The sequence below is a fragment of the Carcharhinus amblyrhynchos genome, chromosome 11 (assembly GCF_965287045.1).
Source record: "Carcharhinus amblyrhynchos chromosome 11, sCarAmb.v2.hapA, whole genome shotgun sequence".
Taxonomy (NCBI): Eukaryota; Metazoa; Chordata; class Chondrichthyes; order Carcharhiniformes; family Carcharhinidae; genus Carcharhinus; species Carcharhinus amblyrhynchos.
Window position 1 is genome coordinate 1,556,264 of NC_137334.1, and position 24,620 is coordinate 1,580,883.

At 43.3% G+C, this 24,620-nt stretch overlaps 1 protein-coding gene across 4 annotated transcripts in view; it reads left to right on the forward strand.

Moving 5' to 3' along the window:
* Positions 1-24,620, forward strand: part of LOC145349817 (melanophilin-like) — a 137,172-nt gene that overhangs the window by 34,475 nt on the left and 78,077 nt on the right. For 3 of the 4 annotated variants that reach the window (XM_080198370.1, XM_080198369.1, XM_080198371.1), the window contains exons 3-4: positions 7,615-7,769; positions 22,442-22,663. In XM_080198370.1, the coding sequence (XP_080054496.1) occupies positions 7,660-7,769; positions 22,442-22,663 (332 nt within the window). In that variant the 5' untranslated portion in view covers positions 7,615-7,659. The remainder of the gene's footprint in view (positions 1-7,614; positions 7,770-22,441; positions 22,664-24,620) is intronic. The other variant, XM_080198372.1, reaches the window with a different exon arrangement.

Genomic DNA, 24,620 nt, shown 5'->3' on the forward strand with positions numbered 1-24,620 from the left:
TTTTCCCATCCTGCTGCAGTGAATGGAGATTTGGCTGGCCACCAGATTCTCCAACCTTGTAACAGCTGAAGCGTGGCGTGAACAGGCAGTAAGATCGCACCCCCAGTCTCTTACTACCTGAGCCGTGGCAAAAATTCAGCCAAAGGTTTGTGTTTCAGGTCTCACTAAAGCCAATATAGTGAAAAGGGAAAATTGTCAATTCTTATCAATAGGTTAAACATAGACCAAGATTAGCAAATTAAGTTTAATGACTCATTTTGATAATTTCATACCTTTAAGTCTGAAGGCAACTGTGAATGAGATAATCATAGCAACATGAATTCAGGCATTTGGTTCAATTTACATCACAGTGTTCTTTTCAATATTTCATTAAAATAAAATAAATTTTAAATAAATCAGCTTCTGATATCTCAGTTGCCCTTCCATGTAGAGTCATTAAAGTTTGTTGGAAGGAGAGTAGTTTTTAAGATACTGTTTCTGAAATGTTGGATGAAAAGTGATTTAGGTGTGTGTGTGATTTGTAACCCTGTCACTTAATCATTGATTACTCATAATGAAGAATTACTCATAGTGAAGAAATTGATTACTCATAGTGAAGAATTACTCATAGTGAAGAAATTGATTACTCATAGTGAAGATGCGGGTAGATAGGTTTTTGGTAGGCAAGGGAATTAAGGGTTATGGGGAGAAAGCGGGAAAGTGAAACTGAGCCACTTCAGATCAGCCATGATCTTATTGAATGGCGGGGCAGGCTCAAAGGGCTAGATGGCCTACTCCTGCTCCTATTTCTTATGTTCAAATAGGCAAAGTAGTTTGTGATTGCCCTCATCCGTGTATTCAAGCATGATTCACACCCGAAGGGTAGAAGAGAAAAGTTAAGTGTATGTGATCTATTATGAGCTATTTAGTAAAGTATGTGGGTGCATCTACTACAGACTGTCATTTTGCAATGAGCCTTTTGCCGAGAAGCCTAAAAACCAAGGCCCATTGTGGGATACTCCCACACTTGAAAGAGGTAGAGGAGAATAAGCCCTGTGCCCATCATATGATCCACCTTGGGTCTAACCATGGGCAAATACATACTACTTTTTAAACCTATGTCAGTGTCCAACATGTTTTAAGATGGGTGTAAATTGTGTACCTCTCCTCTAAACTATATCAAAGTCTTTGTCTTACCTGTTATGTGAAGGACCTCATAGAAGAATAGACTTTTTTTTATTGAGTCATATGGGCAATATAACCTAATGCCTTCTTGCTTTGGTTATCACTTTACAACATTGCTTATGAACCATAGGAGAATCATTTGCCATAACACCTAATCTTTCATCTTGTCAATAGATTTCAGTTCTATACCCAGTAGGATGTATATATACTTAATGGTTACATACATGGACCATCAATATGTCCCATTTTGTAGATGGAGGCCTATTTCCTCAAAGAGGGCCTATGCCCCAGTCTGATCAAGATTTGCTTAAGCTAATCTATTTAGTCTATTCTTGTGCACACTCCTAACGCTCGCACAAGTCATCATATCATCTTTAGCCATTATAGGTAATTTGTATTTGTAAATTCCCCCAAATTTATAGCCATTAATGGAGAAAATTTACAGCAGTCACTGTAACACGATTCCCTGAGAAACACTACTAATAGATAGACATTTCAGGCAAAATAAAACATTTTCTACCTCCAAGAATTTAGCCAATTATTAATCCATTGAAGCAACTTCCCATTGATCCCAAATAATTCTATCTTGTGGAGCTGGCTTTTGAAAATCTATAATATTATGTCTATTTATTTTATTTTCATCTATCAGCATTGTCACTTCTTAAGAAGAAAATTCATTCAAATTAGGAAGTCAGATTCGGAGTACAGTGCCTCACAGCGCCAGGGACCCGGGTTTGATTCCCAGCTTGGGTCACTATCTGCGCAGAATTTGCACTTTCTTCCCGAGTCCGTGTGGGTTTCCTCCAGGTGCTCTGGTTTCCTCCCACAGTCTGAAGATGTGCAGGTCGGGTGGATTGGCCATGCTAAATTGTCCATTGGTGTCTGGGGGGATTATCAGAGTAAATACATGGGGTTCCAGGGATAGGGCTTGGGTGGGATTGTTATCAGTGCAGACTCGATGGGCTGAAAGGACTCCTGCACGGAAGGGATTCTATAATCCGAAACCTTCTCCAGAAGCCAAGTTGAACACTGAAATAATCCCACCAAGGCCAGTCTTCCATCACCCAAAATCCTTTATTCACAAAACAGAAAAGAGCCGCGTCCATGCTCACAGAAACAAATCCAAACCCAAGTTCCTACAGAATGACGGTCTGTCTTGAAGCAGTGGGTTTTAAACCCCCACCGCTTGTATCTCATTGGGAATGCCCCCACTCGCTCAATAGTGGAGTTCATACTACACGAAGCCCATAGAGTGACCTAATGATGATCCTCCATGTCTTTTGTGGCCATCATAACAAATAGCTGATGACTGCTTGATTGAAATAGTGATAATGATGTTGTAAGCAATGATTAGCGAATCTCGGACAAGGAGAATGCTACATGAAGAGAGAGATTAGAACATTTTTGGCCACGTGGTGGTTGAGTATAAAATGGATGTATATAATTTGACGGGGTACGAGTTGGCCAAGTATAAATTAACTGCTATGAAATGGCTGGACCGTGTTGAGAAATCAATTGCCATCAGTAAAATCTCCGGCCATTAATTTTGACCTGTAATTTTCTGTAATCGTGGAATTTGCCAGAGCAGTGTACACATTATCATAACCCAGGGTCAGATACTGACTCAACAGTTTGTGCTTAATGTTTTTTCAAACTTACAAGAATTTATTTCAGAACTGTTCCTATGTTTCTCAGATGTGGCCATTTAAAATAAGAACAACCAATTAAGTTGTCCTGAATGTATAGAGCATCCTTTTACGTTTTGACAATGATGGTTCATAATAAATGTTTTTGAAAAAAAGCCTGAAGTTATAATAGAAAGGATTTCTGTAAGTTCAAAAGGATCTGCAGCAGATTATTAACAAAAGCCTCCTTTCACTGAAATCTGTCACATGCTGGACTCATGCTTTTCCTCACTGTGCTAAACTTGATCAGTAAATAGCACAGTAATTTGTCTCAAAAAGCATCAGAATATTTAATAAAATGGATTATTAAACAGTAGCAAGACTATAGATCATCAGTATAAGTTAACAAAGAGCTATTTGGGATGAGGATCAATGCCCACATGCTATGCATTAACAAATTTTTAGAAAATCACCGGAAAGTCATTAGGGAATTTGGAAGAATCTTCTTTCATCAGCACAGAGTGGTGAGATTTCCACCACTACAAAGGCAAATCGTACAGATGCATTTAAGGGGAAAAGAAATAAAGGGTTATGCTATTAGATTTAGATGAACAATCTGAATTGTTACACACCTGTATACACCTAAATTGTTATACACTTCATAGAATCATAGAACCCTACAGTGCAGAAAGAGGCCATTCGGCCCATCGAGTCTGCACCAACCACAATCCCACCCAGGCCCTACCCCCATATCCCTACATATTTTACCCACTAATCCCTCTAACCTAAGCATCCTAGTACTCTAAGGGGCAATTTTAGCATAGCCAATCAACCTAACCCGCACATCTTTTGGACTGAGAGGAAACCCACGCAGACACGAGGAGAATGTGTGAACTCCACACAGACAGTGACCTGAGCCGGGAATCGAACCCAGGTCCCTGGAGCTGTGAAGCAGTAGTGCTAACCACTGTGCTACCGTGCCACCCGCACGGTGTAGACTGGTTGAGCTAAATGTCCTGGTACTGTAATATAAGTTCTATGTAATTCTCTGACAGTTGTTTAAGACTTGCCATACTTTCTGCTGCTGAAATAAATTCTCTTGCAAGTTATGAAGTCTTTTAATTTTTAATTTCTCTGAAAAACACCATTGGAGTCACCTAAATACTAATTCTTGATTTCTCCTGAGTTTTCTTCTGGTCTTTTATATTGTATTAAGTGTCACTGTAATGGTAATATAAAAATGTTTTTAAAAATCTAAAGTGCAGTTAAAGTTTATTTATTAGTCACAAGTTCAGCTTACATCGACAATGCAATGAAGCTACTATGAAATTCCTCTACTCGCCACACATTGGCACCTGTTCGGGTCAATGCATTTAACTAGCACATCTTTCCAACTGTGGGAGGAAACCAGAGCACCCCGAGGAAACCCACACAGACACGGGGAGAACGTGCACTCTCCACACAGACACTGACCCAAGCCGGGAATCGAACCTGGGTCCGTGGTGCTGTGAGGCAGCAGTGCTAACCACTGTGCCACCATGCTGCCCGTATGTTTATGTTTATACACAGGCTCCCATTTTGAGGTCCAGTCTGAGACGTAAAAAAATCATGTTTTCGTTTTATTTTATTTGAAAGATTAATTTCATATCTAATACAGGTATAATATATATGAAGAAACACGTACAAAATTTATATCATAGAACATTATAAAACAGTCTACCGTTGGCTGCATTTAATATACTTAAAAATGATGTGTTTGTTAATATTACTAACATTGACTAAGTGATGTTGAGATGACCATTACATGGCACATGGCTTGTTCCAGTCCTGCCCTGGGTTCACCCATTGGCACAGCCCTGACATTATATTCTCCAATGTGCATTATTCTCTTTTCCTTAGGGTGGAGTAACTGAATGTTTCCAATCTAGATCCCACCATTGAGATTGAATTGAATAAACTTGGATGGAATTCCCCAAAATAAATTCGGGACTTTCAAAATGAATCTCCCACACTCTGTGCATCACAGAGAGCTCCAGCGTGAATCACAATGAAAAGTTGGGGTGGAGCCTTTTCCCTCTGGAAAGGCCGGCAGCACAGCACTGAGTGCGCCACTGCACATGCGCCAATCTGTCAGCACTGAGATCAGCACATGTGCAGTAGCCCCACATTACCGGTCTCCTGGTCGCTGGCCAAACCCACATTGGGGCCTCCTTTCTGGACCAACCCCGACCACCCCTTCCCAACATTGATCTCCCCACCCCCCCCCCACCACTCCCCAACCCTGCAGTTTCCACCCCCCACCCAACTGGCTGACCTCCCCTCATCACCCCCCCACCCCACCACCCCAATGGCCAGCCCTGATCGTTGGCTTCCCTCCCTCTGTCACCAATCCCGAGTGCAGAGTGGCAGCCGGACCGCCACCCCCCATCGATCACGCCAAGAGTCCCTGCCCCTATAGGCTCCGTCCCCCAGCTATGCCCCTTTGGTACTTTCCGATGCCCATTTGACAGTGACAAGGTGTCCCCTGGTCATTGCCATTTTGCCCCTTAAGCAGTGCCAGGGGGTCAAGCTGGCATTGTCAGGCTGGCAGTGACCAGGGGACATTCCCCTTTATTCCCGACCCTCTGAGGGGCCTCCATGGCTCCCCTTTTTCAGTGGGATCGGGCCACCGGCTCCCCATTAGGGAGGAGCTGTTGTAAACCCCACTGTAGTGAAACACTCCTGGTGCGGAGGAGAGATGCCTGGAGACTTCAGTCCCGAGGCCACTAATGAGATGTAACTGAACATTTAAATAATTTACTCCGTGCCCATTTCTGGCATGGAGCTGATGATGCTTGAAACCTGACAGAGATCCAGAGACACGGTCTCTGCTTATGTACCTCTGGCCCGTGCATTGCTAAAGCAGCACAGTAGGCTGGGAGAATCTCACCACTATCCCCACCCCAAGTCTTTTTAGGTTGACACCATAAACATTAGCATGGAATCTTCGAGGTTGATGTAAAAAAACCCATCTGATTCGTTGATGCCTGTTAGCGCGAGTGGGCGGACACGACCACTCCGGACTCAGGGTCAGGTTCAACAGCGGGACAGCTTTATTTTAACGTCGACGGAGGTGCAGTCAGGACAGACAGACCGAACTGTCCCGAACGCACTCTAAAGACCCACCGCAATGGGTTACAGTTATACCTGAACTTCAATACATTGTACAATTCAAATACTAATGTTTTGTTTACAGTGTTCGACTCTGACCATCCTGTTTCGATGTCTTCAAGTATTGTAATGATGTTTTTAAGTGTGTGTTAATGGTTTCTGTCTGATGGGTTTATTAATGGTCTAGAATCTCCGGGGTTTGAACAATGGGTGTTTGACTGATCTCAGGAAGTTTGTGGGGCCAGGGATGCTTCCTTAGTTATGCTAATCTTCAGGTGTCTCCATAGAGGGTTGCTTGCTTAGATCAGAGGTGCTGATTTGGTTAGATGGGGGTGTACTTTTTAATTTAGTTCCTGTAGGTGCCATCCTGTCCGGTTCCCTTTGTGTGCGAGCCCTCATTTGCATTCTAAAAGCATGTCCTTGCCTGCGAGTCTGTGTCTGTTCCCTTGTGATCTTTAGTGGGGAGGCTCTGAGTGCAACTTTAGTCTGCTTCCATATTGAGTACCCAATTTCATAAAATTTGTTGTCCGATAACAGTGCCCTACAGGGGAGGGAGTCTGTGGCTTGTACCCCACAGGACAGAATCCTGGAACCAGAGGTGATAATGTTGACACGTTGGTGAATTTCCAATGGAGAGAAGGATTTCCTGTGTCCCAAGGCAAAGCTCTTTCAATCAAAACTCAAGTCTTTGCTCCCGAGGATAAAATGGCTGATTCACACTAGTAGGGTTCTCTGGTCCTGCCTGTGGTGCACCTCCAGTCACGGGTTTTCTAACCGCATGGAGTGGCTTCAATGGGAGAGACCAGAGAATCTCACCCAGGGATTGGCCAGCACTACACTCTGAATGAGATCCTTCTGAATGATGGTTGTTGTGTCATTCAGTGAACTATAGTCTCTCAGCAGAATAAGTATCTGAAGCTCTCTAATAATCTACACAGGTTTTTTTTATTCCCAAATTCATGCTTTCTGCAAGGAAATTGCCTGAAAAACCAATCAGAACATGATGAGACACTCTTCAAATTCCTCCATCTGTTAATTTTAATAGTTGCCTGATACATTCTCACAGCAGGTGAGACTCTCTACCGTAAACTGTACTTGTAAAATGTGCCTTTAATGTATTTCCTATCCAAATAACATGTGTACTGTTATTTAAAAGGATTCCTAAAACAATATAAGCTAACAAAAGTCAGCATGATTACTCTGCCTCCAGTCAGCTAATACATAATTCTTCTTGTAAGTTTCAGAGATAAGTTACAAAGTTGGTTCTACTAATCAGGAATTTAGAATTTGATGAAACTTTAAAATGTTGAACTTGTTTTCCTTGGAAAGGAAACTTCATCCAAAATGTCCCAATTTCAGAGCACTAATCCAGAAAAATATTAATTCTGGTGAAGAACTGAAATAATCAGTTGATAAACCTGAAAAGTGGTGGGGAAAAATCCCAGCTACTTCTGCCCAGAAGTTAGTCCAGTTTTAGAATAAGTCACCGGGGAGGCATTTGAACCAGAGAGCAGATGAATCTGACTTTAACGAGATAAAGGGTTGAAGGATATGAGAAGGTGAGGTTGAACTATATGATCATTTGCTGATTTTAAAAATCCTGTGTAATGATTTAAAACAGTGTGATATGTCTTGTTACCATTTCTGAAAAGATCTGAAATATGTGTTTATGCAGGTTTCTTCACTTGTGACTATTAAAATCAAAAGAATACTTAAAACTATGGCAAGGAAGCTGGATCTATCAAAACTAACAGAAGATGAAGCCCAACATGTCTTGCAGGTTGTTCAACGGGATTTGGACCTGCGCAAGCAAGAAGAAGACAGACTTGGGTAAGCAGAGCTCAGTAAATTAAAAGGGAGAGACCAAAATGAAGCATCACAACACGAGATATGACCAGGGCTAGAGAGCAGGAGAGAAACTGAGTTACGTAGGTGACGGATAATTGGGATTCTTAAGGTCTGTAGCTTATAAGAAGATGGGATGTTCCACAGACTTGATGTTCTATGATGAAGTTATTGAACTGAAAAGGTGCAATTTTGTAACAGACACTGAGATGGGATGGAGGGACCTGCAGAACTGTGCATTTTGAATGGAACAAGACTGGCCCTAGAATATCAAGTTTTACTATTTTGCTAGTGGTGCTCCAGTCTGATCAGAGCATTGTCACAAGTTGGCAGCTACTGATCTGTTATAGCCATTCTATAAAATTCAGGTGGGCACTTAGTCCAGCACAGCATGTGTTTCATTTGCACCTGTGATATTCACAGCACTCAGAAGCCAAAGTTTTCTCATTCCTGGTTACTCATGAGGTTGAAGTTGGACTGGGTTCTCAATCTTTTCTTGTTTAGATTCGCACATAAAATATGGTGACTTCAGTGAAACACTGGAGGGAGATCTCTGGAACCATCTCCGCCATAAGGAGAGGCAAGAGAATGAGGGAAACGTAATGAATTAGACAGCGGTATCAGTACATCTAAGGAGATGCTATTTGGAAAGATTATCTGTGCTTGATTACTGGAATACTATTCTGAAGCAACATTCCCAGGCCTTTGTTTATTGAGGGTCAGACTTGGAGCTTTCCAATGCCTAGTGACACATAAGGCAGATAAAGCATCTATTTGTCTTTTTACATGGCCTTTCCTCCCTGGAACAGATTGCAAACCTGTCACCAGAGGTTGTAACTTAAGGGGTGTCACTGTGCACCAAGCTTGACGAAACTCCTTCTCCTATTGCCTGCCTGCCATCAGGTGTATTTCAAGGATTGAAAGGTTAATAATCAAGCTGTTTAACCATGTTAAGAACACCCCTTTGGTGGCCATGGGGAGGGACTCAAACTCACAACTTAGACGATCAGGGAGTGGAACCCTTGCAGTTGATGAGGGAAAATCCCTGATGCCACAGGGCTCGTAATGCCATCTATAGCTCCCTGTGTCAGAGGCATTCCTGCGATAGTGGCAAAGCCTGCAGCCCAGGCATCTTGCTGGGCCTTGCCCAAGTCAAAACGAATGTGGTGGGGTGCCCAGCCATACATGGCATCCATGAGTTTCTGGGTGCACTCAGGCTGATGCCTGAGAGATGCCTGCTTGAGCCTTGGAATGATCCAGTGGCGAACATTCAGGGCTGCCTTGATCTTCACAACCACCGGTGGTGGGTGTTCTCCTCCCCCATGAGGCACCAGGCCTGTGAGGATGTGGCACAGGGGTGGCACAGTGGTTAGCACTGCTGCCTCACAGCGCCAGGGACCACGGTTCAATTCCCGACTTGGGTCACTGTCTGTGTGGAGTTTGCACATTCTCCCCGTGTCCACGTGGGTTCCCTCTGGGTGCTCCAGTTTTCTCCCACACTCCAAGGATGTGTGGGTTACATAGATTGGCCATGCTAAATTGCCCCTTAGTGTCAGGGGGAACTAGCTAGGGTAAGTGCATGGGGTTATGGGGATAGGGTCTGGGTGGGATTGTGGTCAGTACAGACTAGATGAGCCGAATGGCCTCCTTCTGAACTGTAAAGATTCTATGTGGGGATTCTTGATGCCGCACTGTCTCCTTGATCAGGCAGAGTCTCCAGCGGCACTGCTGTCCAGCAGCTCATTACAGGACCAGTGAGTCTCATACAGCCGGGGTCTCCTCCTCCGTATGTTCTGGCTCCCTCTTTGGGCTAGTGGGTGGTTAGGTTCTGACTCTGGCCAGCAGCCCCATTGTTCCGGTTTGGCCTCCAGCCTAGGATGGCCTGGCAGCCACCACAGTAGCAACGACAATTGCTGCCAACTCTACTGGCTCAGTCTCCACCGTAGTGATGATGTGGAGATGCCGGCATTGGACTGGGGTAAAACAGGAAGAAATCCCACAACACCAGCTTAAAGTCCAACAGGTTTATTTGTAGCAAATGCCTCAAGTTTTCGGAACAGGCAGTCCCTTCATCAGGTGGCTGGGAGTTCTGATCACAAACAGGGCACAAAGACACAAACTCAATTTATACGCATAATGATTGGAATGTGAGTCTTTACGGCTGATCAATTCTTAAAGATACAGACAATGTGAGTGGAGAGAGCTTTAAGCACAGGTTAAAGAGATGTATATTGTTTCCAGAGAGGAAAGTTAGTGAGATTTTGCAAGTCCAGGAAAGTTGTGGGGGTTACAGATAGTGTGACATGAACCCAAGATCCCGGTTGAGACCGTCCTCGTGTGTGCGGAACTTGGCTATCAGTCTCTGCTCAGCGACTCTGCGCTGTCGTGTGTCGTGAAGGCCGCCTTGGAGAATGCTTACCCGAAGGTCAGAGGCTGAGTGCCCGTGACCACTGAAGTGTTCGCCAACAGGAAGAGAACAGTCTTGCCTGGTGATTGTCGAGCGATGTTCATTCATCCGTTGTTGTAGCGTCTGGGGAGACCGTGCAGACGTCATTGGCATTTGAATTTTGTAGCATGATTTAATACAGGATTTTTTCAGCCACGCTGTCTGGAATGAGATTGCTGAAACCCCTTTGACTTAACACCCTTGTAGCCAGACGCCACAAAAGACTTGTTTGTGGTTGGCTGATTTTTATTTTTGCACTAAAGCAATTCTGCTTGCCTTGGGCATGTATTGATTCAACGATAAGGGCAATGTAATGTTTAGGAAAACTTTTGTGATATTGACTGAATGTCCAAGGACCTAAACCACCCACTGAACAAACAAAATGTTTGATTTTTATATTTGGAAGAAGCATGAGTTATTCCTATGACTAAAGTATGTCAAACGGAAGTTTTTGTGTTCTTTAAGCTTCATAAAAGATCTTTGGATATTTAACAGACTTGCCATAGAATTCTCAGATTTCATTTTGACCTGGCAGAAAACCTAGTGTTGAGTGAAATTTGTGTTTTTGTTTTACCGATTACAATTGCCTAGCCAAAGAATTTATAAGAGGGGAAAATTGAGTGCTTAGCTAAAAAAGCAGCTATTTATCAGTTACTAGCACTGACTCCGAGGTATGAGTCACAAGATGCTTGGAGTTGAATTAGACTTGGGTGGGGACAGAAACCATTTAGAAACCCTATTTACCGACCTCCATACAACACATCCTGTTGAAATTAATGGAACTAAGTATGGGGCAGTGAATGAACAAGCAACCAATGTAATGACACCTGTTTTGTAATTCTCCCACTACCTCACCACGATGTCCAGTTCCATCTCCCATGTGTTTAAACCTTCAGAATTGCAGCAGGTAATTCAGACCAACACCTCAGCGACACTCCTGCATTGTTCGAAGTTTTGAATAAGAAACTAGAATGGATGGCCCTGTGCTCAAACCTGTGGTGTGACTTTTCAGGTATCTGCGCCTCACTGCTTCTGAACAGGGTGTGGCCTTGTCAAATTCAAGCAAATGCATGTCAAAGAGCTTGTCCACAGATTTCCAAAATAGGTCAGGGGCAAACTGGCAGCAAAAGCCCTGATAATGCTAATTCCTAAGTTGCTGATTGAAGTGATATCAGCTTCAAGAAACATGTTGGTCTTGTCAAGAAAAGCCTTTATTTTTGACCTTTTGAATAAAAAAACTGAAGTGGGAGAATTCATCAAAGAACATCGAGCAATGCTGTTCTGAGGAATTGGATGATCTCCTACAGGGCTGCTTGGAGTCAGTGGACTGGTCAATATTTAAAAACTCTGACCAGTCTGAATGCGTACGTCACTACACTAACTGACCTCGTTAGTAAGGAGACTGTGTGCCAAAGAAGCAAATCCACTTGTTTCCCAACTGCAAACCATGGATGAACAGGGATATCCACTGCTTACTGAAGTCCAGGTCTGAGGCATTCAAGTCAGGAGACTCTGACCTATACAAGAAAGCCAGATATGATCTAAGGAGATTCATCAAAGATGCCAGAAGATAATACCAGACCGAGCCAGAGTCCCAGGTTAGCCATGCAGATCCCTGCCAACAATGGTAAGGTCTGCAAGACATAATAGGCTACAAGATGAAGACATATAAAATCACTGGCACCAATTCAGGCAATCTGGAAGCCAGCAGAGGATAGACGTTAAGGCATGATCATCATCTTGAAGCAGATACAGACCTCAAATTGTTGTAAAGAGAGGTTGAGGACGTCTGCGAATACCCCACCAGCTGATCCGCGCAGGATCTGAGCGTTCATCCAGGCCAGTCACTTTCCGTGAATTGACTTTCGAGAAGGCTGCTCTGACATCTGCAGTGGACACCTCGGATATAGGTTCATCCGAGGCTTCCAGGGTAGGTGCCCCAATCAGCTCAATGCGATCTGTGCCTATTTTGAACAAGAAGTCAGTGAGAGCACGCCTGCACATCCTGAGCAGACCAGCAGGTGGAGATATTCACAGACACCTTCAACCTCCCTTTACAACTACCTGCTTCAAGAGAATGATCATCATCCCAGAACCTAAGGAAAGCCGAGCAGTGTGCCTTAGTGACTATCCTCTGCTGGCTCTGACATCCATCATTATGAAATGCTTCGAAAGGTTAGTCTTGGCACGAATCAGTAACAGGTCCACGGCAGACACCAACTCCTTGGTCTTGCACTCAACCCTGGAACACCTCAATAACAAGGACATCTATGTCAGACTCCTATTTATCAACTACAGCTCAGCCTTCAACACCATTATTCTTACAAAACACATCTCCAAACTCCAGGGCTTGGGGCTCGTTCTGCCGGACTGGATCCTGAACTTCCTAACACACACAGCGCAACCAGTAAGGATAGGCAACGATACCTCCTCCACGATCATCCTCAACCGGTGCCCCACAAGGCTGTGTTCTCAGCCCCCTGCTATACTCCTTGTACACCACGACTGTGCGGCCAAATTCCGCTCCAACTCGATTTTCAAGTTTGCTGACGACACCATCGTTGTGGGTCAGATCTCAAACAACGATGATATGGAGTACAGGAATGAGAGAAAATCTGGTGAATTGCGGTGTGACAACAATAATCTCTCCCTCAATATTAGTAAAATGAAGGAGATAGTCATTGACTTCAGGAAACAGCCTTGTCTGTATCGATGGGGATGAAGTAGAAATGGTCAAGAGCTTCAAGTTTGAGGTGTCCAGATCACCACCAATCCATCCTGGTTTCCACCACCCCACCCATGCCGACACTATAGCCCACCAACGCTTCTACTTTCTCAGAAAACTAAGGAAGTTTGGCATGTCCACTATGACTTTCACCAACTTTTACAGATACATCACAGAAAGCATTTTTTTCTGATTGTATCACAGCTTGGTATGGCTCCTGCTCTGTCAAAGACCACAAGAAACTACAAAGGGTCATGAACTCAAACCAGCATCCCATCTATTGACTCTGTCTCCACTTCCTGCTGCCTTGGAAAAGCAGCCAGCATAATCAAGGACCCCACACACTCCGGACATTCTCCCTTCCACCTTCTTCCTTCGGGGAAAAAGATACAAATGTTTGAGGACACTTGCCAACTGCCTCAAGAACAGCTTCTTCCCTGCTGCCATCAGACTTTTGAATGGACTAGCTCGCATTATGTTGATCTTTCTTAACATCCTAGCAATGACTGTAACACTACACTTCTCACTCTCTCTCTCCTTTCCTTCACTATGTACGGTAAGCTTTGTCTGTATAGTGTGCAAGAAACAATACTTTTCATTGTATATTAATACATGTGACAATAATAAATCAGATCAAAAAGTAGTTTTGTAATTTTAATAATGATTGCAGAATTTTCTTCGTGTTTTAGTAATGGAATCATGTTTAGCCATGTGTCACTGCCCTCTTCTGAAATGTTTACCTCTTTGTTGAATTAAACAAAGGAACTTTTGTCAGCTGCTAAAGTCAAATTCTGGATGTCCCCAATGCACTTCTTCTTATTTGCTCCCCGATGGAGTGGCGTAAAACTGACTTTTTCATATATTTTTGTATCTATTGTTAGGGTGAGAGACAATGGTCTAGTCTTCCTATCTCCAGGCCTGACGCTCTGGGTTCAAATCCCACTTCAGGACTGGATGGCCTCAGAGGGTGTCTTCATAAGGTGGCCATGCAGCCTGTAAATCATTCCAATATGGCAGGCAGAACAGGAGAGTTTCCTGGTCATCCATACTGCAGAAGGTAACGGCTAAGCCACTCAGTACTTTGCCAAGTTTAATCATGGACCAAGCTGATGGATGTCCATGGGTGCTAAGAGGTAATGGGACCAAGAGGAGGAGGAGGAGGAGGACAGGCACTATTTCATGTATAGCATAGTTAAATGTGTTAGCTCTGGTTGCATTGCATTATTAATGAAGCACTCCCAAGGTAAGTAAAACAGAATAAATTCACTTTAGATTGGCCCATAGCACAGGTTAGGAGAAAGGCTGTTTCACACATCAGGCAGATGTCTCTCTTTACGTTACCTATTATGTATAGGAATATCTAATAATGAGAGACTGAGATAAAGATAATGAGATAAAAACCAATTTAGCCTGTCTCAATTAGTTATGATGCCTTGCCTGTCACTGACTACATACTTGCAACCATGTAATCTAATCCAGACCAATGATATTCTCTCTAAAGTGTGTTGAGCAGAGCTGGACACGCTGCTCTGGTTGTGGTCAAATGAAAGCTTTATAAAGGTTCAGATCACTTTCCTGATTTTGTCCTTCAAACATCTATGCCAGGAATGCCCAGGTCCCCTGTGTCCTTGCATAATCTTTAGAATTGTGCTATTATACTTGCTGCCCGTACTCCTTTTGCCAAAATGCATCATCTCATACTTTTGTTTATTAAATTCTATTTGCCATTTGTCTGCTCATTCTGTTAACCTATCTATGTCCTGCTGCAATCAATTGATATCATCCTTATGTTTGCCACACTGGTGTCATTGACAAATTCCAATATCCAAGTTATTTATAAATATACCAAAAAAGAGTGGTTCTCAGGATGTTTATGAGATGTGGAATATTCACCACACTATTTCTTCTCCTTATTGTCCTAGATCTGCTGGCCTGACTGAATCATTTACATGGTGAAATCTCTAATTCTCAAATATAGACACATTGAGCAAGATTTATACATTGCAATGTTACATCTGAGAGCAGTACTTTTTAATTGTGTCTATTCCATCACCAGCAGAGGTCACGTTTGGCAAACCACAGCATACTCATATACCTACTCTTAACAATTCTACTCTCTCAGATACTTCTAATATTGCATAAGAAGATGATAAATGTTCACAATAAAAATGCAGTTACGAAATTATCAAGTGTACAGTTGAGACAACAAATTCACATCCAGGATTCCACAAAGTGGCACCCAGCTGAGGTGATAAGGACTTGTTCAGCACTAGGGTTTTATGAAGTTATTATGCACAAGGGTGCGATGGTAGGACGTAACCAACAAAAAGTCAGATTCATTCCAGTTCTTCCACCACTTTACCACTCTATCGTATCGAGGACAAAATCCCAAATGCAACCAGGAACAACATCCAAGAATGACAATCTCACAGTTTGCTGTGAGCAATTAAAGAAACCTCCAGACAAGATCACCATCACTAGACCTGTATGTACCAGCAGATTACCTTTATATTTACCTTACCTTCAAAAATCTGTTTGTTTTGTACACATATCTGAGGGCAACTAAACATGAACATGTATTGTAAATAGTTATACTTCTCTGGAAGGGACAAAACTAAAGGGTGATGTTGTAATATGTCTTTAATGAATAGCAGCATGACATTGCTAGAAGTGAAATTATCTTATGATCCACTCGTAATTTTACTTTATCTTTGAGCAGAGCACAGCAGACAGCTGTATTGCCTTCAACTTTATATTGATGTCTAACTATTATCGTGTGCTGAGTCTTAACAAATGAACCCATAATGTGTCGATCCATTCCTTTATTAGGTATTTTATCATTATAACACGACAGTGGTGAGGATATATGGTGGTGGGCAATAATTGGCCAGATTGGATTTGTCCTGCCCTTTTTGTAGCCAAGACATATCCAGTAAATCATTCACAAATTTGCCGTGTTGTGGCTATAGCAGAAAGCTTGGATAGGGGCATGGCTAGTTCCGGAACACAATCTTCATTCAGTTCTACAACTCTGATGCTGTCAAGGCCAATATCCTTTGCTGTATCCAGTATCTTCTGCATTTCCTTGATAACACATGGAATGAATCAAATTATCTGAAGAATAACATCCTTATTGCAGGGGATCTCAGCAGGAGGCTGAAATGGATCATCCGTTTTCAACATTTTAGCCTTGTGTTTTCACTGATGTGTTGAGCTGTGCTGTCACAGAGGGTAGGAATATTTGGAGTGTCCTTTTCTTATTTGTTGATTGGTTGACCAGCTCAATTCATGACTGGAATTGTTATGACTTTTAGAGCTTTGATCTGATCCATTGGTTGTGAAATTAGTTAATTATGTCTATCATGTGTTGCTTCCGCTGCTGAGCATCCTGTGTTATAACTTCACCATGGTTACATCTCAGTTTTAGTGATTGGTGATGGTCCTGATATATTCTCCCATGTTCATCATTGACCAAATGTTTGTTCTCTGGTTTCATGGTGATGGTAGCATGAGGGATGTGACATGCCACGAGGTTACAGATTCTGTGAAAGTTGGGAATCTGGCCAGGAAAGTATTGGGATAGTCAAACCTAGAGGTGAAAAATGCATGAATGTGAGTGTCAACAGCAGGGAAGCTGAGGCAGGATCATAGGTGATTTTATGGAAGTCAAGGAGGTGTGTTACTGATGGAACATGTATGTAATTGGAAACTCTTCTCGTACCGAAGGAAGTCATTTAGCCCATCAAATCTGAACTGACAATTGATATATCTAATTATTCCCAGATCCTATTTGGGTGCTGCTGTATTTCAGTTAAATTTAATTTCAGACAAGCAATATCCTTCTGTCACCAAACTCGAATCTGCATTTTCTCCTCTTCAGTTTCATTGGGGCAGTCAGGATCATGGTCTCTCTGCCCAGTGCTGTAACCTTCACTCTCCCCTGGTATTGAGCACAATCCACATACCTGATAGAATCATGTAAGGAAATCATAGAGTCCTGCAGTGCATAAGAGGCCATTCAGCCCATCTGGCTAAGATACTCAGTCTGCACCGACTTAGTATCTTACCTAGGGTCTCTCCCCACCCTAACCCTACAACCCCGCACATTTACCATGGTTAATCCATCTAACCAACACACCTTGGGACACTAAGGAGCAAGTTAGCACGGCCAGTCCGCCGAAGTTGCACATCTTTGGACTGTGAAAGGAAATCACAGCACCTGGAAGAAACCCACACAGACACGGGGAGAACGTGCAGACTCCACACAGACTGTCACCCAAGGTTGGAATTGAATCCGGGTCCCTGGAGCTGCGAGGCAGCAATGTTAACCGTGTGCCACCATGCAGCACCGGCACAATAACATAATAAGAAAAGGTAGTTTCAGTTATCGGATCTCTTTCCTCAGTCACTGGATCATAGTGAGGATTGGTCATTTACCTAGCTCATGGGCACCGCGGCCAACTTTGACCAAGTACCTTTATGACAAATTGTAGTTTCTGTTTCAATTCAAAATATTCCATAATGTTACTAATGTCATTTCCAGAATTTATTCTTTTGCTGCATCAAGATTGAGAATTGAGATTGAGAGGAGACAAAACTTAGCTGGAAAATCAGTGCCTTTGGGATATAAGTCATAAGGAACAGTAAACATCACATGTCAGTGACAATCTGTGGTTTCTTCACTCATGATTTCCCTGTTTTATCAGGACAGAAAGTGCCTTATTCATTCTGTCCACAAAGCTTAGTCTGTGTCTTTCGATAGTTTATAGATCAAAAGGTCAGCTTCAGTGTCAGTAATGTAAGGGCTGAATTTTCGGGAAGCCTGAACTCAGGAACGTGGGTGCTGGTTGGGATGCAGCTGATGCAGGGAGGAAGTGGGGAGTGGGGGGAGGGAGTCCTGAAAAGACGGGCACCGGTGCCAGCGTATCATTTTTTAAAAATTCTTTCCATCTCACCATGGAAGATCCCATTATCTCACCACCTCAATGCACTTTTAAAAAGAGGCCCAGACATGTGCCTTAATGTGTTATCATTTATACAGGGTACATAGAGGAAATCAGTTCAAATTCAAGAGGAAGCTACCACTTAGTGCTCTGCGTGATGCAATGGTCTCTATGCTTGGTCACTCCTACATGGTTTGATTTGATTTATTATTGTCACATGTATTAGTATACAGTGAAAAGTATTGTTTCTTGTGCGCTATACAGACAAAACATACCGTACATAGAGAAGGAAAGGAGAGAGTGCTGAATATAGTGTTACAGTCATAGCTAGATTGTAGAGAAAAATCAACTTAATGCAAGGTAGGTCCATTGAAAAGTCTGATGGCAGCAGGGAAGAAGCTGTTCTTGAGTCGGTTAGTATATGTCTTTAGATTTTTGTACCTTTTTCCTGGAGGAAGAAGATGGAAGAGAGTGTGTCCGAGGTGCGTGGGGTCCTTAATTCTACTGGCTGCTTTTCCAAGGCAGCAGAAAGTGTAGACAGAGTCAGTGGGTGGGAGGCTGGTTTGACTGATGGTCTGGGCTTTATTCATGACCTTCTGTAGTTTCTTGGACAAGGCAGGAGTCACACAAAGCTATGATACAACCAGAAAGAATGCTTTCTGTAGTGCATCTGTAAAAGTTGGTGAAAGTCGTAGCAGACATGTCAAACTTCCTCAGTCTTCTGTGAAAGTAGAGGCATTGTTGGGCTTTCTTAATTATAGTGTTGCCATGGTTGGCCAGGACAGGTTGTTGGTAATCTGGACACTTAAAACCTTGAAGCTCTCGACCATTTCTAATTTGTCCCCATTGATGTAGACATGTGTCCCCCTTTGTGTCCTGCTCCCTTGTTTCAGCCTGAGGCTGAGATGCAATTTTTAAAATATATCCTTTCAAAGGATGTGAGCATTGATGACTAGGCCAGCATTTATTACCCATTCCTAATTGCCCTTGAGATGACAGTGATGAACCACTGTGTAGTATAGACACACCCCACAATGCTGTTAGGGAGGGAGTTCCAAGGTTTTGACCCAGCGACAGTGAAGGAACAGTGATATATTTTCAAGTCAGGATGGTGAGTGACTTGGAGGTGAACTAGCAGAAAGTGGTGTTCCCATTGTATCTGCAACACTTATCTTTCTAAGCAATAGAGGATTTGGGAAACGCTGTCTAAGGAGCCTTGGTGAGTTGCTGCAATGTATTTTGTAGATGGTATACGCTGTTGCCACTCTGTGCTGGTGGCAGAGGGAGTGAATATGTTGAGTGGTGGATAGGGTACCAATGAAGCACTGGCTAGTTGTCCTTGTTGTGGAAATGTTCGTAGGGTCCCATCCAGAGGCTGCTGTAGCCTTTGTCACTTGTTGTTACTCAGTTAGAGTTAGTGGTTTCTCAGTTACAGGGGACTGGCATTGATTAGGACATCCCATCAGTGGTCGCACTTTCAGTCTCCTCTGTGACACCCTCAGCCCTGGCTGGGCATGCTCAATGCCTGGTGGAGATCACCAATTGGGGAGGTAGCTGGCATTGCCTCTCCAGATCTCTTCAGCACCAGCGCCACTAATCAGTGCAAGCTGCCCAGAATTTCCAGTATCCTATGGATGTCAGTGCATCAGGTCAACTCCTCAATTCTCTGCCCGGTGCCCTGCAGTGCCCGAGGGAACTCTGGCAGAGCGAGCATAATCCCCACCAATGGTCAATGTGGAGCCTCCGGTTTAGCAAAACCCAGCGTCCTCCTGTTCCACTTTGGTGCTAATTCAGTAGAAGGACAGCACCTCACCTCCCATGCGATTCTGTCCCCTTAAGGATATTGTACAGCCATTTCTCCAAGGAGGACAAAGAGATTGAGATAAGACTCAGCAATCCTCAGTGTCCAATACCATTTGTCTCTATCCATTCAAAGTTACCTGTCTCAGAAGTGACAGATTCTTACTCTGAGGGGTGTGTAAGTAAGTGCCCTGGGCGCGCACACTGTGATAAATTGCCATATCAAAAATTATTGCAGAAAATAGAAGCTCATGTTATAGAGGGTACCATATTGGCAAGGATAGAAGACTGGCTGGCTAACAGAAAGCAGAGAAGAGGCATGAATGGGTCTTTTTAGATTGGCAGTGAGTGGTGTGTCACAGGGATCATTGCTGGAATCTCAATTGTTTACAATTTAGAGAAATAACTTGAATGAGGGGACTGAAGGAATGGTTGCCAAATTTGCTGATTACACAGAGCGGTAGGAAAGTAAGATGTGAAGAGGACATAAGGAAGCTATAAAAGGTACGGATAGGTTAAGTGAGTGGGCAAAAATCTGGCAAATGGAATATAATGTGGACAAATGTGAATCGTCAACTTTGGCAGGAAGAATAAAATGTCATTCTCACATCAGTGGTTTGGTCTGGAATGTACTGCCTGGAAGTGTGATGGAGGCAGGTTCAAGAGGGCATTAGATGATTATTTGAGGCAGGGAAGCGGTAGTAAGTCAAAGTGTTCATTTTGAGAGTTGGCGTGGACACGCAGGTCTAAATGGCCTCCATCTGATCGTAACAATTCTGTAATTATGGAAAGCAGTTTATAATAAATTAGGATTAAGGTTGTTCAAATTGCTATCATATAGCCACCAGTATCAGGTCGCAGTTGAGAAAAACAGATGACAGAAGTTGTGACTTTGTGACTACGATAATGCTTTGCTGTACAATTTACAATCCACAGTTTGAAAGTTAAATGTACTTGAAGTTTCTAGTGGAAAATAAAATCTCTTGTTAAAGTAATTTTAGAATTTATGTCATGTAGTTGTATAATGGATATTAGCACCTTGAGAAGATTCTCATTCAAGCAATAAAGATGAGCTGTGGGTAATTGTGTTTAACTCATGATGCAGAAGTCAAGGAAGTCAGGCTTGTTCTCTTCAGAAAAATTAGACTTTGATGTGAACTAATTAAGGTTTTATTTAAAGATTACGAAAGGAACGGGCAAAGCAGATCCCAGTAAGTTTTACACTTTGGGGGGGGGGGGGGGGGGGGGGTGCAGGGAGGGTGCAGAAAGCAGCAAAAATGTGTAATCGAAAAGGTTTATAAGGTGGGGTAGTGGAATATTCTGCAGTCAATGGTCTTGTGAATAAGTTACCATGGGATGGATTGAAACAAACAGCATAAATGTGAGTAAGAAGCAATTCGCTATGTTTCTGCAAAGCTAAGACATTGGGGGGACAGGGGGTGCGCTGGGAGCTGACCAAGCTGTTTAAAAACCCATGTGTTCTTATCAATAATGCTGGGAGATCCTAGATAAGATCAAATATATTTCCTTATGACAATTGATCCGCAGAATTCTTAATTTTTCATTGAACAACGAATTTAGATATTTTGTCGATAAGAGTTCTGATAACATAGGTGTCCATATGATTTGGGATGAGGAAGTTGAATTGTTCGGTCAGATAACTATATGGGTTACCCTACCCTATGCAGGGATGTAGCTGGGTTGGGTTTCTATTTTTGGAGGTGCATTTCTGTTTTACATATAGGTTAGTGTGGCCCTACTCAGATATGCTGCAACATTCACAGGCAGTGAGTATGGGGAAGTTTAATTCTCTTGGCTGAATTTTATGTTGGGGGGGGGGGAAGGGGAAGGGTTAGGGCAGCAAGGTGGGATGTTGCAGGGTTGGGCTTTTAGTGAAAAAGCCAATGGTGGGTCCCATCTGCGTTTAGCCAGCCCACCCACAGTGATCCACTGGCCATCAGAACGCTCATCGACTTGGGTGGAGCTTCCACTCCCAGCAGAATGAAAGATCTATCTCTGAGCGATTAGACAATACAATAGAGAGAATCTCTTCCCAGCAGCACCATCTGAACAGAAAGCATTCCACCACCCCCCCCCACGCCTCTCACTCCCCCCCCTCCCCCCCCACGCCTCTCACTCCCCCCCCCCTCCCCCCCCACGCCTCTCACTCCCCTGGCCTGATCAAAAGGCCACCAGGTGACTCTTGGCACAGTCTTCCCATGCTGCAGGAAAAGTCCCAGCAGTGTCAGGTGGAAACCCTTATTCCCCATTAATTGGCCACTTCCAGGTCTCCACTAGCCTACAGGACATGAGCACGCCATCCAACACCTGGTCTGCCATGGGTATAATACCCTTGTGGGATGATGGGGTCAGTCTAGGGATGGGCACATTGCATGCATCTGTGGGGGCATTGCATCTTCATACATAAAGGATAGATTTTAATAATTTTCACTAAGCTTGTACACTGGGTATTCAGCTTGGGTTGTTGATGAATCTCATAGGATTGTCCATCTGACCCAATCAATTTGTAAATTTTATCCTCTAGTTTTTATAATCCTTAAATTTAGGGAAGTAATTTTATAATCAGCTTTAATAATTTTATTGTTGTGGCAACCATATGAATGTACGTGGGGGCAACTTATACACCAGGTTTTATAGTAGATATCTTTGTTTTACTTTAATTCATTCATCTTTTTTTCCTGTATTTCCTCCTGTCCCTTCTATCCTGCTCCCTGCTGTCTAGGGAATTAAGGTCTAAAATTGAAGAAGAAACAACTAAGAGGAAGTTTCTTACGAAGCAAGCCAAATTTAATGAAGGTCATTGCATTCACTGCCTGGAACCCTTTCAGTTCCTGGTGAACAGCAAACGTCGATGTCTGGATTGCTGTCTGTACACCTGCAAAAGCTGTAGCAAATTCAACAAAAAGGAGTACGGCTGGGTGTGTGATTCCTGCCGGATTGCCAGGTGAGGCAATGCATGGAACCAGTCTCCCGTATGCATGGACATCTCACTTATTCCCCATTTCTCTTTGTTATGCATGCACCTCCCAGTTTTTCTCCAAACCCATCGGAATCCCTATTCCTGATGTTTTACCTTCCATTATTCATTTGCCCTGCCATTCTCTCCCTCAAAGTTGCTGGCTTGTGCTCGAGTTTCCACAGCTGCAAGTAACGCCCATTACCGTTGTACATTGATACATTTTGCATTCCTGGAGCAAGTCAGAGCAATTCAATGTTAAACTTGATCTGGCTCTGGTCCAATATTATCCAAAGACGCTTTCCACTGTGACCAGGAGTGACACAGACTGATCAGCTCAGCAACACTGAAGACAACCATAGTCTCCCAGCTTCCAATGACTTCAGCACAGATCCTAGGCTGTGTTGTTCAATACCTTTTCAAAAGTTGTGTCGTAAGGACGAGATACAATAGGACAAGCAGCTTAATTGTACAGGGCTACTTCTATTGGTTTTGCACAGACATAGCCAATCATAGAAGTATGGGAAATGCCCCTGCTCCTCCCCTTTGTGCACCCAAAGAAGGTGAAAGGGTTTGATCATGGCATCAGACATCAACAGGGTGACAAAATTCACTGGCACTAAACTGGGTCAACAAATGTGCACAGAATACGTGAAGCAACAAGTATTATGAAGCAAAGTAGATCCTGTTCTGAAGCCATTTGAACAGCCAATTAACAAGTTGCAGCTGAGGTTCTTCTGATCTAAAAGCTCAGGCAAAGTTGGTGAAAGCATTGTGGTACGCTGTTATACTGCCCACGTGAATTCAAAGATTCTGTTGAGCACAGAACGGCGGGAAGAATTACATTGCTTACATAAGAATGGGGCCAGTAGTTAAGGTGCTACTTGCTGTGTGGAATGTGCAGAGCAGACACTGGAGGAGGAAGCGAGGGGAACCTATTCAAGGAGAGATGATGAGGAGAGCTTTCTTTAGTAGGCCTTACCCCAAGAGCATCTTCTGGAAACATGCCTCCTATATTGAGATAAATTGGGAAGAATGCTCCTTCACTAAGGAGTTAGTGAGCTATCAGGGCAAGGGCAGCTATCCCCACTGGTTGTGATGATCACCTTTCATTCTTCGCACCTAGTTCTTTCTAGCTAGAAATTGGTAACAGCACAAATCGTCATTGACAGAAATGTTTTGAAGGAGACTCAGACATTCTGTAGGAGTTGGAATCAAAGGGCGGGAATTTACAGCCTTGTTCATCCTGAAACCATCAAATCCTGCCCAAAGTCAACGGACCTTCACATTGTCCGCCCCTCTCACTCGTTTCACTTCCTGTGGCAGGTAGGGTGGTAAAATTCCGGCCATAGTATTTTACAGAACGGAAACCTATTGTGAATAAGCTATTTTGCCGATTGTGTCTGCACCAGTTCCTGAAAGAGCTCCAGCTAGTCCCATTCTCCAGCCCTATCTCTATAGCCCTTTAAATTCATTACTTCCAAATATATATCCACCTCTCTTTTGAAACCTGCGATGGAATCCACTCCACCACTCTCCCAGGCAGCGCGTTCCAAATCCCAATAACTCTCTGAATAGGGAAGTTTCTCCTTATCTCACTCTGAGCTGTCTTGCTGACTATCTTGAAATTGTGACCCCTAATCACTGACACCCAGCTGGTAGAAACAGAATATCCTTCATTACCCTGTTGGGAGGACTTCATCTTCTATAACCTAAAGAGGAAAAACTGGGTTGAAAAGACACATGGATTTGCCAGGATAGCAGATTTCTCAAGGGGTGCAGGGTACCCCAGTGTAGCACGGCGTTGTCCTGTGTCAATGGGGAGCAATGCCACAATCACTCAATAAAATGTGTTTTGGTGTGTGACCACAACAAGAAATCCAACTCAGTGATTTCTCATTAACCTGGCACACCCACAATGCCATCCTCCTTCAACAGTCTGCCA